The 16338-nt window shown below is 39.8% G+C and overlaps 1 protein-coding gene across 1 annotated transcript; it reads right to left on the bottom strand.

Annotated features, from left to right (window-relative positions):
* Nucleotides 1–3529: 3529 nt before the first annotated feature.
* Nucleotides 3530–14439, bottom strand: prodha (proline dehydrogenase (oxidase) 1a). Its single transcript, XM_061734184.1, has 14 exons — nt 14016–14439; nt 13216–13424; nt 11477–11511; nt 10607–10756; nt 9052–9116; nt 8810–8926; nt 8597–8676; nt 7305–7386; nt 7020–7112; nt 6544–6690; nt 5899–6074; nt 5714–5812; nt 5339–5427; nt 3530–4917 (listed from the first exon to the last, which is right to left on the bottom strand). Exons 1-14 carry the CDS (start codon nt 14352–14354, stop codon nt 4727–4729), a joined length of 1872 nt encoding a protein of 623 aa, XP_061590168.1. The 5' UTR covers nt 14355–14439; the 3' UTR covers nt 3530–4726.
* Between the last annotated feature and the right edge of the window lie 1899 nt (nt 14440–16338).

The raw sequence follows: 16338 nt of genomic DNA, 5'->3' as shown, positions 1-16338 counted from the left end.
CCTGTGGGACTCCTGATGCAGTAGATGGGTACCAGCAGGCCAAGCGGGCCGCGGCTCGGGCGGTCCTGGAGGCAAAAACCCGGGTCTGGGAGGAGTTCGGGGAGGCCATGGAGGAAGACTTTCGGTCGGCCTTGAGGAAATTCTGGAGGACCGTTCGGCGCCTCAGAAGGGGGAAGCAGTACTCTGCCGGCACCGTTTATGGTGTGGGTGGGGAGCTGTTGACCTCGACTGGGGACATCATCGGACGGTGGAAGGAATACTTCGAGGATCTCCTCAACCCGACTGACATGCCTTCCACTGAGGAAGCAGAGAGTGGGGACTCTGGGGTGTGCTCATCCATCACCCAAGCCGAGGTCACTGAGGTAGTTCGTAAGCTCCTCAGTGGCAGGGCACCGAGGGTGGATGAGATTCGCCCTGAGTACCTCAAGTCTTTGGATGTCGTAGGGCTGTCTTGGTTGACACGCCTCTGCAACATCGCATGGAGGAAGGGGACAGTACCGCTGGGGTGGCAAACCGGGGTGGTGGTCCCTCTGTTTAAAAAGGGGGACCGGAGAGTGTGTTCCAACTATAGGGGGATCACACTTCTCAGCCTCCCTGGGAAAGTCTACGCCAGGGTACTGGAGAGGAGAATACGGCCGATAATTGAACCTCGGATTCAGGAGGAACAATGCGGTTTTCGTCCCGGTCGCGGAACACTGGACCAACTCTATACCCTCCGCAGGGTGCTCGAGGGTTCATGGGAATTTGCCCAACCAATCTACATGTGCTTTGTGGATCTGGAGAAGGCATTTGACCGTGTCCCTCGTGCCATTCTGTGGGGGGTGCTCGGTGAGTATGGAGTCCGGGGCCCTCTATTAAGGGCTGTCCGGTGTCTGTATGATCGGAGCAGGAGTCTGGTTCGCATTGCCGGCAGTAAGTCAGACTTGTTCCCGGTGCATGTTGAACTCCGGCAGGGCTGCCCTTTGTCACCGGTCCTGTTCATAATTTTTATGGACAGGATTTCTAGGCGCAGCCAGGGGCCGGAGGGGATCCGGTTTGGGAACCACAGGATTTCGTCTCTGCTTTTTGCGGATGACGTTGTCCTGTTGGTTTCATCGGACTGGGACCTTCAGCATGTGCTGGGGCGGTTTGCGGCCAAGTGCGAAGGGATGAGAATCAGCACCTCCAAGACCGAGGCCATGGTTCTCCACTGGGAAAGGGTGGCGTGCCTTCTCCGGGTGGGTGGAGAAGTCCTGCCTCAGGTGGAGGAGTTCAAGTATCTTGGGGTCTTGTTCACGAGTGAGGGAACGATGGAGCGGGAGATTGATGGACGGATCGGTGCAGCATCCGCAGTTATGCGGTCGATGTACCGGACCGTCGTGGTGAAGAGGGAGCTGAGTCGAAAGGCGAAGCTCTCGATTTACCGGTCAATCTACGCACCTACCCTCACCTATGGTCATGAACTTTGGGTAGTGACCGAAAGGACAAGATCGAGGATACAAGCGGCCGAGATGAGTTTCCTCCGCAGGGTGGCTGGACGCTCCCTTAGAGATAGGGTGAGGAGTTCGGTCACCCGGGAGGAGCTCGGAGTCGAGCCGCTGCTCCTTCACATTGAGAGGAGTCAGCTGAGGTGGCTTGGGCATCTGTATCGGAATGCCTCCTGGACGCCTCCCTAGGGAGGTGTTCCAGGCATGTCCCACCGGGAGGAGACCCCGGGGAAGACCCAGGGCACACTGGAGAGACTATGTCTCTCGGCTGGCCTGGGAACGCCTCGGACTCCCCTCGGAGGAGCTGGAGGAAGTGTCTGGGGTGAGGGAAGTCTGGGCATCTCTGCTGAGGTTGCTGCCCCCGCGACCCGGGAACGGATAAGCGGCGGACGATGGATGGATGGATGGATGTTTTTGCATACTCATTAGGGTGGAAGTATGGAATTTCGGATGCAGCTATCGTCTAAAAAATGATCAAAAAGTGTTTATCACTATGCTTTAGATTTAGTGTATGATTCAAATAGTTCTTACACCCCTAGATAGCCTATCTGGGTGCAGGGGTTATACTAGCTTATTTTGCTTTTAGGCTGTGGCTGAGAGAAGTCATAAAGGAACACCTTTGTGGTAAAACTCTTTAGTTAATCTGACTGCAATTTAAGTATTAAACAGTAGCAGAAGACAATTGGAAGATACATTTCATTACAGGATAAGAGCTGTAGCAAGTGTAACCCAGTGTTAAAATGTGGTTGTGCCACTGCACTACTAAAAAAGTGTGTGTTTACTCTACTACACTCACCAGCTCACCAGCTCACTCACTCACTCACTTAATCACGCACACCAGGTTCCACTCAGTGATTGCCACTACACCACACCCACAGTTTAAAGCCATCACTTTGCCACAGACAGTGAGGTGCACATCAATGGCTGTGGCAGGGCTGTATGCTTTCTCTCTACAAACATTTCAGCATTTCAACTAAACATCCTAACTATCAAATATTCACATTTTAGACTCCATTTATTCGTAAGGACCCGCTGATATTACTGATGAGCTGATGAGCTATAGAGAATTGGTGAGTTACTCTGTTTTGAAGTGTTTGGTTTGTTTGTTTGATTTTGGTTATTTTGATCGTGGTTTTGAAGACTATTTTGATTTGCAAAAACCACTGTTTGATTTGCATGATTTATAGAACGACTGTTTTGAAATTATTGTTTTGGAAATATCTTTATTTATTATTGGCCTTTTTCCTGTTCAGGCCAGGTGTCTTGTCAGACCTGAATGATCTTGGATGACTTAAAACACAATGGCGAGCCAAGCCCAGAGAGCTAAGCCCAGGGAGCTAAGCTAGCCCGGAGAGCATGTGCCAGTTGCTTACCTACCAGGACGGTAGGCCCTCAGCTCCATAACCCACACAGCCCCTCCATCATCACTCAAACTATCACGATGGCGAGCTAAGCCCAGGGAGCATATGAACTTTGAACTATGACCAATGACTGATTAAGTCACTTTGGGCTTTTTTATTTATTTTTTTCTCAACTGTTGCTATTTATTTTATTTTGGTTTACTTAATAACAACATCGTTTCAAGCATATTTACAGTGTCTGAGGTTCTTTATGTTCAATGTAATTCCTTCTCATAACCACCTACTTCTGATAGCAGTCAAACTACTTATTCCGATACGGTATATGTTACACAAGAGCTGGAGGTCTGAACTCTTTGCTGGACATGCTATTGATTTGATATGTCGTCCTTGAGAAAAATTGCAGTCTTTGGTCTGTGGCATGATATGAATCATCACCATACCTAGACGTGTATTTACTGTAGAGAGCTCCCATCTTCCCTGGTCCTTTAACTGATATGTAACCCATAGATGACTCAAGTTTTCTACCAAACTGTTGACAGAGATTTAACATTTTTTAATAATGGATTTCTGTTTAAATATAATTCCCAGTTGTCACTGAGCCAATCCAGTCATAAGTTATTTCCAACTAGGTGAATCTCCGGGCTGAGAACTAAGTATCCAAGTAACCAAGAATAAGACTTGAGAGATGATTCAGATTTTGGTAGATTTAATTAAACAGTTGCATGCAAAAGGGTCAGAACATACATCAGATGTCTCAATGCAGAATGACAATGAAACGGAGGAGTATACTGATATTAAAGCGTAGAGGATGATACATTAGACAAAACATTGGTGTTCCCACCGCTAATTTTTGTTTGGGCATAGTACTAGTCTGCCCCTATAGTCGGCCTGAAGTTCTCAGCAGTTTTGTTTTCATCATGTATAGGAAACACTTTTTTCCCCATCACACATCTGCAAAACCACAGGTGATTCCCTCTTCTGCACACTTTGACTTGGGGGAGACTTCCAAGAAAACTATAGCAGTAACTTTGTTTTCAAATCATTTTAAAATACACATTACAAGATGTATGCTTTCAGCTTTGACATATAATAAATGTTCTTCCTAGAAAACCTAAGTTCATACCATCTATGCCAATAATTAAAAAAAAAAGTTAAGTATGAATTATCCTTGAAATGGATCACAAATCATTTTTGAGCTTGTTGCACAGAAAGTATGAATGCTTGCAGGACACATTTTCAATTTTTATTAGCTCTTTGTTCAAGTGACTTGAATGCAAAAGGTGAATAAGAGACTAAACAAGTCACAGCAGCAGCCTTGTTGTTAAACTGATGGAACAGTTCTTGAACTTAGAAAAAAGCAGTTGTACACAAGTTATTACAAATCTACAAATCCAAGCCATTTTATTTTATACCTCAACTCCACAATAAAAACAATATAACTTGCTAATACAACTAATAACAGCAGCAATTAAAATAATTAAACCAATTTACAAGCACCTCGGACTGGAGTGAAACACAATCACATGTTCTTATTTAGTTGATTACCTCCACGTAAACTTGTTAAATAATCATAAAGGCACTTTTAAGAGGCAACTACCTTGATATGTTTAATACAGGAGAGAAAAGCAGACAGAATAAACTTCTCAAACATTTACAGTTCTTACCTACAACTCAGCAGCAATGTGCTTGCTGTAATAGCATAACATGACAGTGCTTTAAAACCATACTACACTCAAGCACCCCAACTTCAAATACCCATCAGCAAAATATAAATATGTTTTACCAATACAGTGCAGATTAGCAACCATAACCTTCCCTAACAAAGAGCAGTTACTGGCACACTTAGAAAGATGGAATGTTTACAAACATGTTATAGTCGGCAGGTTGGGCTCCTGTCACTCAGTAGACAGGTTTGTAGAAAACCTGTCCCCCCAGGAGTCTGCGTTTCAGCTCTTTCCACAGTAGGCTGCGCTCTCTCTGGGATCCCTTCATGAAGCCACGGTTTTCTTGGGCACGACGAGACAGATAAGGAATTACCTCATTGACGGGCCCATATGGAACATACTTGTAAACTGGAAAACCTGCTTGACCTGTTTTGAACAAAAAAAGCAAAGAAACAAAGTTGTTTTTACACAAATGCTCACTGTTTCCACTATGCATGCATTGAGAGGACCTAAGGAGACATATTTCTTCTTGTGATTTGGCCGTTACACTAGTCGCGTGTTGTAATCCAACTGCAGTATTATTTCTGACATCTGTCAGGTGAGGATCGAGTGACATGTTCATGTCGGACTAAAAACACATCCCGGGGCTCAGCTGAACCGATGTACTGTTGGGTAACAGCTGAAGGGCACAGAAAGCATGTTTGCTCTCCCCAAGTATGGAAAAAGCTGACATCTGCAGGGTCCAAGTTCCAGTGAAGCATCTGTAGCCACATGATGCTGTGACGTAAATTGCTGTGATTTCATAACTAAATATTTGCTTTTAGCATGCAAGCTGAGTCCAACATACCTAGTGGAAAACTGATCTGGTCACACATGCCAAGCAGCTGTCCAAAGTAAACCTTGTTCTCAGTGGGTGACAGAGCCATTTCATTCATTCTGAAAAAAAACAACAAACACGTAAAAAGGCCTGTTAGATAATTGGTCACTGTCTAGTATTCCACTACTGATAATGTTGTTCCAATAATTGCCCTGGACAGCTAAAAAATAAAGTATATTGTATTTTTAGGAATGTTGCGGCCATTACTGTAATCCATACGACTCAATCCTTTATGAATGAGAGCTTTGAGGCTTTTGAGTAAGTTCAAGTTAAGTCTGCACTTAGTTACTTGGCAAAGACTGAACAATTTGCTAAATGTCTGTCCTGGAGTGAGACAAAACATACTTTTCAAGCGTGAACTCCACTGTATCCTCGTTGTGGGTTGCAACCATTATATTTGCTTTCCGGCTGTGCTCAATCTCTTCCAGTACATAATCCAAACACCTAGACACACAACAAGGCACATGGTTGAATTTAAACATTTTCAAGCTGAAGGGTCTAGGAACTTGACTCAGGAACTCAGGGCTTACTTGTGATACATCCTGTTAGTGGCCTCATAGTCTGGGTTTATTGGATCTTCGTAGCCAATTTCCTGGGCTCTTGCTCTCTCTTGGTACATGTAAGCTCCGCGAACAAGTTTGGCACCAAAGTACCAGCCCTCCCGTCGAGACAACTCAACATCCACAGTAACATTGTCATAAGCGTCCTAAATAGTATAAGTAGTAAGAAACAAGAGAACGTGACGGTTCATTGCAAATAGTGCAGGAGGATCCTTAAAACTTTAATTTTCCATGTAACCATTTATGTTAACATCACATGTGGTTTTAATGCCTCGGGGCAACAATATTGCTTGGCCTTTTATCCCCCCAAATTTTAATGTGGTTTCCACTCAATGAAAGCTGGGCAGAATTTAATACGCTTTATATTAGGTACAAATTTGTTGTAATAAAAAAAAAAGATCCAGATGTAGTTTCTACTTTGGTCAAATCTGAACAGAAAGACACGGCACACATCTAAATTTAAAGTGACTTTCACGTTTTGAGAATATTCTTCCATCTATTACACTAAAAGGCTCAAACAGCCTTTGCGAAAAAAATTCTTATTTTTGGGTTGTCCAAACATGAAGATGGATAGTAAAAGTTCGATAGGCTTTATTGATAAATCTGTAGACTCACCTTGAGGTAACACTGGTAAGTGTTGAAAATCACTGGCTTCTCTCTGTTGAACCTCCTCTGCATCTCCAGGGTCAGTCTGCTGATGGCTGGTTGGAAGTATGTCTGTTCGGCATCCACCATCAGTCTCACGCCATTCTCCACAGCATGCTGAGAGACACAGACTTCATTTCATTGTTTGTGCTTCAAAACTTACAAGCATACTCACTTTTTATGTCTATTTCTTAAAATGTAAATATATGAATAAAAAAGTTGAAATTATGTTGAACTAAATCCACTTCATGGCAAATAAGCATTTTATTTATTACCCTAGGGACAGGTTAAACTTGTCGTTGCACATGTTGCACGAGATGGTACATTAAACAAAGCAAGTATATTTGGAGCTTATTTTCCCTGTACCAGGACTTGTAATACGAACACTTCTACATTTTTGTACAGAATTATGTAACACATCCTTATACATTTTTAAGTATCCTTACCTTAGCCAGAATGTCCACTCTCTGCAACATTCTCTTCATCTGGCTCTCCTCTTCTGATGTAAATTTATTCAGCAAAGGCTCCAGATGGCCTGTCTGCATACGCAAAACACAAAAAGTTTTCTTAACTGTCATTGGCATTCTTCATGAGAGAAAAAGTTTATAACATTTTGAAGAACATTTAAATGATTCCTCTGCATATTATTCATTACACCCCAAACTGTGTCAATAGCCAATCACTAGCCCTTCCCCTGTCAGAGTTTAGCCACACCCCTTATGATGACTCACCTCAAGATTTGGCACCATCAAGAGACTGGACATTTTTGTTGTATCATTCATCAAGCTGTTCCAGTCCAGCAGATCTATTGTTCTGGATATAAAGTAAAAATTATGGAAAAGATATTTTGGATTAATTATGGAAAAAAAACACTGCAGTTACATGTATTCATAGAATATCTTACATGTAATCTCATCCCTCCTAACAAATGCAGTTGCATCGTGTTCTGGTTTTAACATAGATTGGTTCAGAAAGCCATGCAGTTTTACTTCAAACTGTGATCTATATAGAAGCAAAGTGTACCGACTGACCTAACTGTATAGGTCAAGGAAAAAAATTCTGTTTCTGCTGCTATTCCCAAAAAATCCTCAGATCTTCTAACCTAATATACCAAATGAATTAATGTAGTGATGGGATATATGAGACAAACAGTTTAGAGTACTTTTATGTTGAAAACCGACCCATTTTCAGTGGTGTCCCATATGTCTGACTTCCAAAACAGCACATCTAACCCCTGCTAGTTTAAAAAGCTTCTACCAAATATAGATCAGCCATGTATTTTTAGTGTACTGAGAAACTAAGCCAGATCACCTTGCAACCACACGTGGTAAAACCAGTAGTAGAGGGACAGCTAAACCTAAAGTCCCACAGGGTGCAGAACTGCTGTGAGACGGCAGTCAGCTGTCAACTGTGGCCATTCTAGTCAATGAGAGCAGACTCACAGAAAAAGCTATGGACTGGTTTACAAGTGTGAGTCGATAGTGAACGCTGTTAAAGATTTTGTATATTTTGGCAGCGAACCAGATAATTTACATACAATTTACACATTAGAATGGCATAGAAATTCAGTTAATTTTCAAGATTAACCAGCACAAGCAGCACCAACTTGTACACTGATAATTACATTTAACTGTGGAGGCTGGGACAAACATTTCAGAGGGTTTGAGGAGAGATTTGAACCATGTACAAGGAGATGTTCAGTTTCAAAGTCAGAAAGCTCATTTTATTTAACAAACACTCATTCTTTTGTTATTGTAAAATTCCAGAAAGAAGAAAATATGGTGAGATTTAGGCCTACACCTTTAAATGAGCAGCACGATTCTCAAAAGATGTTGACACCTTCAGGTAATCTCACAAATTCAGCAAAGGAGGCCGCGTTTGCAACGCTCCAGTTTTAAAACACCTCCCAGTGACAGAGCAAAACTACTGTAAAACCAGACCATAGCACTTCCATTCTCTGTAGGACTGAGACATAAGAGGAAAGATCTTTTGATATTTGAGTAGGAATGGATTACTGTCTTACCCTGACAATCCCAGTTTCTCTCCTGTAAACCAGTTCTCAATATCATCCTTGGCTCCAACTCCCAGCTGAGCCAAATTGTCCTGCAAGAACAAAATACAAAGTTGTTACAGCAATAGAACAACTTAACATCTTAAGATCAAATAACAAAGATTTGAGGTCAGCAGTTACACAAGAGCATGTATGAGCATGAATTAAACCAAAAACTTGACATACCTTGAGCTGCTCCAATTCCAGCCTTTGTTCCAAAACGCTCATATCAGATTTTCCCTGTTGTGCTGCAAGGAAGTTAAAGAATTGTCTCCATTTAACGAGGACCTCTGAAAACTGGAGCTGTGTGAACAAAGCAGTACGTTTTATATATCAAGTTAACACAAGAACAACACTGTTACTAACTAATTAATATAATTTGCACAGTAGAATAAACTATAGTTTAATAACTGCAAATGTGATCTTACAAGGAACTGTGGGCGTCCCAGTGCAGTCATTTTGATGGCAGAAAATCCATCATAAGAAGCGCCACCTGAAATTTGATATCAAACACGTTGTATTAGGCTATTAAATCATATTTTGTTAAAAGTAAACTATGTCACTGTTTCATCGCAGGTTCACTTCATTTACTCATAATCTTGTGTATTTTTACCTACATTATTACTCTAATAACACAATTTGATTGTGTTTCTTAAAAATGGATACTCCAAGATTTGGGGTATTTTCTCATTTGCTGTTAACACCAAAGTTTGATGAGAAGTAACTCTTCTCTGTGCATCCAAACTCCCATCTGGCGAAACGTTCTTATTTACATGTTGTCACGTGTACACTTATCTTGAGTAAAATAACTGTGTAAAATGAGACAGTTATAATAATCTCAGACAAACATAAGGAACTGTATTTGGATTGCCTGCAGTCAGTTTAATATACAGTAGAAATTAATACTCAGTAAGCCATGCATGATAACTATGGTAATCACTTACTTGATTAGGTGTGCTTGGCGTAGAGAATATTTTCCACTATATTTTGTCACACCAGGATGTGGGACGTATCACTAATGTAAATTATTCCATGGTTGAGACAAAGTTTGGGTGCTAATCATGATCACACCTGGTCCCCCTTACAGCAGCTAGATATTCAGTTCCCTGTACGTCTAAGAACAAAGCTTTTACAAGTCACCAAGTGTGTTTTTCTTAATATTTTTTGTCGTCTAAAGAATCATTTTATACAAGTTTGAGAAGAATCAGATGGATGCTATGAAATCGAAAGTTAATTTCAGCATCAAAGTGCACATGCTGAGTTTGCCAATCCCAATTCTAACCAATTCTTTGCTGCAGCAAATGGGACCAGGTGCTGCCATCAACAGCAACGTTTCACAAATCTGGAGAGGAAGACAAGAATTTTTCAGTTATATGTCCTACATCCCACTGTGATGAAACATAGTGGATAAAATGCTCAATGCCAAATAAATCCAATAAAGTAAGTGATAACAGTCATCATAATGCAAGACTCACAGAATTACTCACAAAATTATCAAACTTAATTTTACATTACACACACTGACCACACTCAGCTAAGCTGTTGCAGGCAATCAATGCACCCATGTTGTAATGCTTAACTAAAATACATTTTCCTCCCTCAGCTCAATCAATCAGAAGCTCCTCATATGCATCTATTTATAAGATTGCTGGATCTCATCTTACACAGTTGATTCTACACAAGGTAAATGCATCAGTCACAACATGTAAATATGAGCAATAGCAATAAGGGGCTGCCCATCTCTTAAGTTGGCACCCCATAATAAGAAAATCTGGAGTTATTAGGATTCTTATTCTATCACTTTGACCGGGTGTATCAATCCACTTCCAGTAACTATTCTTAGCTATGCTCGTGTGGGCTTTTTAGATGGGGTTATTTGAGACGCATTGATGACCTCTTATTAAACTCTAGGGTTGACAGCGAATTAACAAATTCCCAAAATGTTGGGGAACCCCTTGAATTTTTTCCATGGAAAACCATTACCAGAGGCTTTAATGCAGTTTTTGAATGTATCCATTTGCTTGTCACATTTCGCTTCATCTGCATAGAAGTAGGTGCGAGCACTGATGACTCCTCCTCGTCTGTCCCCAAACTGACGATGGGCCTTGTACTTCTTCTCACGATGATCAGTACCTGAAGAGAAATCGGCACTTGACCTGCTTGTTGCTGCAAAATGTAAATTTTAAGTTTTTTCCCCCATGTAACTTAAAATAATGTTATATCTTGAAAAATTAATAGTTAGGACTTTACATCCCCTTAATGACATCCATCCATCCATCTTTTTCTTTTTTTAATTTAGAAGGTTTGGGTTTCTTGAGGTGGCATTTAAAGCTTTCCTTAAATCTATCGTGAACATACTACTAGTGAATGATATTGTAGTGGCACTACCATTATTCTTAATAAAAGTGTCACAAAGAGTGATTTTTAAAATATATCATAAGAAATTAGGTGCTGATCAAAGGTATCGAATGGTTTTCTGGACATCCGCCTCTTCACACAATCCAGGCTTCATCTGACACTTCCTATCCCACGAGATCCAGCTAAAAGCAGTTTATTCCAGTCCAGGCAATATGCCCACAAGACATAACAACACAGCCCCCTAGCATAGCACAGATGTGCACTGAAATCAGGCACATCTGATCCAACTCTAGCCAGCCAGGCATTTCACAAGACAACTGCAAACCAGCTCTTTCCTCAATTAATTATATTGAAACTGAGAAGTTGGATGACAGAAAACCATGTCAATTATCAACTGTATTTAATTTCAGTTAAATTACACTTTATTAACCCCAAAGGGTATTTATATATGAATAAATAAGTCAGTTAATTGATATATTCATATGTTAAACATACCTGGACTTTCTTTCTCTGCCTCAGAAACGCAGGAACTGAGAAAAAAAAAGGGGTCGCATTAGACAGTAACAAATCAAATATATCCAATTTAATTATCATTCTATACAAACATAGCAAACTATTTCTTATCAGTTTTGTAACATCTAGTGTTGTTTTAATGCTTCGGACATCAATTAACTAGCAAGACAGTGATAGAATAAAGCATCCATAAACGTAGAGAGGTTTACATACTCTTTCTAAAAGAACGGAGGTTGCATGTCGAGGAATAGCATATTTTTTTATTTTAGCTACCCTTGTTGAAACTTTTTTTTGTTTGTTTTTTTCAGTTCTTGTGGTAGCCTCTTTTTCTAACAATGTTGCAATAAGGGAGTGATGAGGGAACAAATCCAAGGACTCAAAAAAGCTACTAAGTAAATGAATCATCAAACATTTTATTTTTAAAAAGGCTGCTTGATTCTGTTTGTAGGTTTATAGTTTAATAACATTGTGCAACACTTCCCACTGTGTGTCATGAAGATTATCCTGCACACTGTGAGAGTCTTTTTTTATGCCTTCTCAGCTCAACCAATGAGAGAAGAGGGGTATATCCCAGCTAGCCAATAGAGCACAAGCTCTGCTGGCTATTTCAGATGAAAGAAAGAAACAAACAAACAAACAGACATTCTTGCTTGGATTATGGACCATTTATGGTGAAAAATTAAAGCAGAATTTACATGACTCAGGTGACTTAAATTGGAAGCACAGCAGAAGCCATATCTGAGGTGATAAGAGCAAACTGATAACGTACAGCTCAGAATTCTTGGTTATAAATGTAAATAAAAGGACACAAACCTATCTTACAGAGTACTGAACTTTGTGATCAAACCAACTAACCCTTTTTACAAATAATACAATTTTCTTCTTATATATGTACAGTATATGTTGGTTAACCTGCTATCTTAGTGGAGCCAGCTGTACTCTAATGTGAACTCTACAATCACTGAGTTCACTGGTGTTAAACGGCAAAAAAAAAAAAAAAAAGAGGAATGCCCTTTGCAGGGGTCACCAAAGCGGATCATGTTCTGCATACTTGTTGGAATAAGTTTTACGTCAGATGCACTACCTGATACAACCCTCCCTACTTATCTGGGCTCGGGACAGGCTGGGGTAATGGGAGTTCAGTGCCCTGCCCCAAGACTACTATTGTTTACAGTGTAGTTATGATGTTGACTTAATCCACCATTCAATAATTCACTGTAAAGGAACCGATACTGGACAAGCATCTGTTTGCAGGTCTTGACCTCATAACAGTAATGAAAATGCCAGAAACACAGTATCATAAGTCAATGAATTACTGTTTTTGTACTTAATGAATATAAGATTACACTCCTTCCAGTGTGTTTCTCATACACTCAAAGAAGTTTAAATGACATTGTGAATTTCTCTTTTTCCTCCATTATTAAAAGTACTTTTCACTTTTGCTGGATGGCTTGATCAGAGACGGACATGGCTGCACCAAAACTATCTATTAAAACCTGTCTGCCATACTGGGCTTGGCAGAACAAATAAATAAGCCTCAACTGGCTTTTATGAACTTAGCATGTTAGATAACTTCTGAGCAAAGAAGCATACATTAAATACTTAAATGTTAGATCAAACTGATGCCTTCGTTTGTCCTGTCAGGCTACGATGAACAATCCTTAGAAAAATCAAAGAGATTGTTGATAGACCACTGAACTTAGGCAAACGTTATTACTTACTCCATTTCCTTCTTCACTGCCTCTTCTTGTGTCAAGTCTTCTTCAACGCTGTAGTCCAAAACTGCACCCACACCAAATGCCTGATTTTTATGGATTAAAGGTTTGATGGAGTTGTGGTCTTCACCTGCCACAAACTGGCCATAGAAGGTCATTTTCATCAGCTTCTCAAACAGGCGCTGACCAAACAGCTTCCTGCTCAGTTCGATCAACTGAAAACAAAGAATAGAAGCTTTAAATATGGCTTTTTTTGGCCAAGTATGAACATGCCAGATAGGAAACTTGTTTTCGTTTTTTTTCGCTCACCGAACCCAGATTTAAATAGTTGCAAACAGTAATAGACAAATGGCTCTTATTAACATGTATACAATTTGAATGAATGAAGTTTATTCAGTCATTGCAACACAAAACAACACCAAAAAAACATTGTACACAGCATTAACATTTCATACAAAACTAAAAAAAATGTGTTACAATAACTGAAAAGGCATAGGCTGAAGCAAAATGCTTATAAAAGCCTATCCTATAGTACCAACTTTCTATTTTTGGCTACCGACCTCCAGAAAACCAAAAAGAGAATAGAAAAGCAAAGAAACAACAAAAGGCAAAGAAACAATAGAAAAGCAAAGAAACATTTACAGATGGTCACTTGCACTTATAACCTTCAAAAATAGCTTTACAAACCATTTTCTTAAAAGTGAAAGATTAAGAAAATCATCATATCTCGGTTTTGTTTTTTTTTTAGACTACTTGGACCGTTACATAAATGTCGTTGGTTAACCTCTGAACAAAAATGAACTCACCTCTTTGTTTTTTTCAACAAGTATGTCAATAGAACAAAGCTTGAAAACGAGCAGACTTCGGAGGAGTTCAATGTTACGCTTGCTTTTGTAGGCCTCCTGAGTGTTGTCAAAGTCGACGTGAACTTTTTCTAATTGCGTGTTTCTGACACTTTTGTTTTGGCTGATGAGTTCAACCTGCGCAGCCTCCACCACTGCACACTGCTCCATCTGTGGGCCCTTCTCTTCCTGGCTCTTGGTAGATGCAGCCGTCGACCGACATCTTGCAGGTGAAATGCGAATATTCTTGAAACTGGCCGAGTTTGTCCGTGCGACAGATGCTGCGAACTTAGTGTAGGACATGGCTTCCTTTCCTTTCTCCTCCTTTCTGGCGACAACTATGCCGAAGTGCGTCGACTCGCTTAACGGAACAGTTGGAGAGATGTTGCGTAAGGACCGCGCGCTCCTGTAGTCTGGAGGGGCGGTACCTCATGTTACAGCACGTGCTTTGAGATGTTAATTTAAACACAGTTAGTAACTGATTGTGCCAATGAATACATCCCGTTGGTTAGTAGTTAGAAAGAAAAAGTAAATACTCTAGAAGGTCGTTTTTTCTTTTTTTTTCTTTTTTTTTTTTTTTTTTGCTGGAGGTGGGGGATGGGGTCATTCAGGGTCAGTACTGGAGTTGAGGGGGGATGACGGGGGATGGCATCCCCCCTGAAATAAAAACGGTCAAAATCATCCCCCCTGTAAAACTGCCATCCCCCCTTTCCATCCCCTATGTCATTTCATCAATGAATGTGGTTTTACTGCTAATTTCAACATTTAGAGTCATCACCAGAAAAATAACTTATTTGACAATTTTCACCTGTTTCAGGTAAATTTTCACTTGAAATAAGTAGAAAAATCTGCCAATGGGACAAGATTTATCTTCTCATTACAAGCAATAAAATCTTGTTCCACATGCAGATTTTTTTTTTACTTATTTTAAGTGAAAATCTACTTGAAACAGGTGAAAATTGTTGTTTTTTCCAGTGATGAGTCTTGTTTTAAGTGTAATGAGATTTTTTTTTAGTAAAATGAGACATTTTAACTACAAAATAAGACGCATATTCTTGTTAAGATTTTAAGTTTTTGCAGTGATCCATTTTACTTATCCTGTGAAGGACAGAGTCATGTTGATAAGTTCAGAAAACAGTTTTTTTATCTCACCTTTACAGAGCAGCTTTTAATGTGTGATTAATGTCCTGTGTCATGTTGTGTCCTTATGTACTGTCCTGTGTATTGTAATTTGTATTATGTGTTTTGTTTTAATGTAAAGCGTCTTTGAGTGCCCTGAAAAGCGCTATATAAATAAAATGTATTATTATTATTATTATTATTATTATTGTTGTGTGTTGATGTAAGCCCAGTGGATATTTAAAGCTTACAGAAGGCTGCATTTAACTGCCGCTATGTCATTCCTGCAGTATTTCTGCAGGTGTTTTGGTCACTGCTATTATTTGTAATATATTATATTATTTGTAATCAGCACAAATTATCTGTCCCCATATGATAAAATCCACCATCCCCCCTGATTTTTTTTTTTTAAACTCGAGTACTGTTTAGGGTGATTGATGGTGATTGATGGTAGTTTGTCTTGTTGTTGCTCTGTGACGGTGGACCAGGCGACCTCTGCTGTACAATCAGAATCATGTTTATTTGGCCAAGTCAGGTCCAACAAGACAGGGAATTTGACTCCGGTTATTTTTGCTCACTGTACAGTAAATAGACAAATGACAGCTCTTATTAACATATGTACTTTTTTTTTTTTTTAAATGTAAGGTGCAGCAGTATGAGGTAGTCATGGTTATTGAAAGGTGCATTGTTACAGCATATGATTGTGGTTATTATTATTATTATTATTATTATTATTATTATTATTATTATTGCACAGTGATTGATTTCTCTGAGACTCTATGAATGTTTTACTTGTATTTTTTGTGTGAGCATCAGTTTATATACCTTCCTTAAAATTAACTCATGTAGACTTGGTGGGATGTGTTTTGAAATTTGGGGTTTTCAGTGATCAGTAATTTAAGATCTCTCTGTATGGTAGGAAGGTGATATAGGAATGTTTAAAAACTTTTGCATCAAACGCTATCAAAACTGTAAACTGTAGGATGAGTATTAACACTGACTACTTAACTATGCAAGAGAAATAAAGCATAACATATGCCACTTTAGTCTTCGAATTGGTAGTTTTTGATTAGTAACCTGAATAGTCTAAGATGATAGATAATAAGAAAAATGTATTTGCAAGTAGATTATACATTTCTTCCCACAGTTGAGTCATCCTTTGGCGCAG

This window comes from Cololabis saira, chromosome 11 (genome assembly GCF_033807715.1).
Source record: "Cololabis saira isolate AMF1-May2022 chromosome 11, fColSai1.1, whole genome shotgun sequence".
In the NCBI taxonomy this organism is placed as follows: Eukaryota; Metazoa; Chordata; class Actinopteri; order Beloniformes; family Belonidae; genus Cololabis; species Cololabis saira.
This window is presented reverse-complemented; position numbering and strand designations above follow the sequence as displayed.

Bases quoted from the DNA above. Each gene is read 5' to 3' on its own strand.
- prodha (XM_061734184.1), bottom strand. From the start codon at position 14,354: ATGTCCTACACTAAGTTCGCAGCATCTGTCGCACGGACAAACTCGGCC. The intron at 8,927-9,051 runs GTAAGATCACAT...TTGTTCACACAG, and splicing joins TGGGACGCCCACAGTTCCTT to CTCCAGTTTTCAGAGGTCCT. The intron at 5,813-5,898 runs GTAAGCCCTGAG...TTGTGTGTCTAG, and splicing joins ACTAACAGGATGTATCACAA to GTGTTTGGATTATGTACTGG.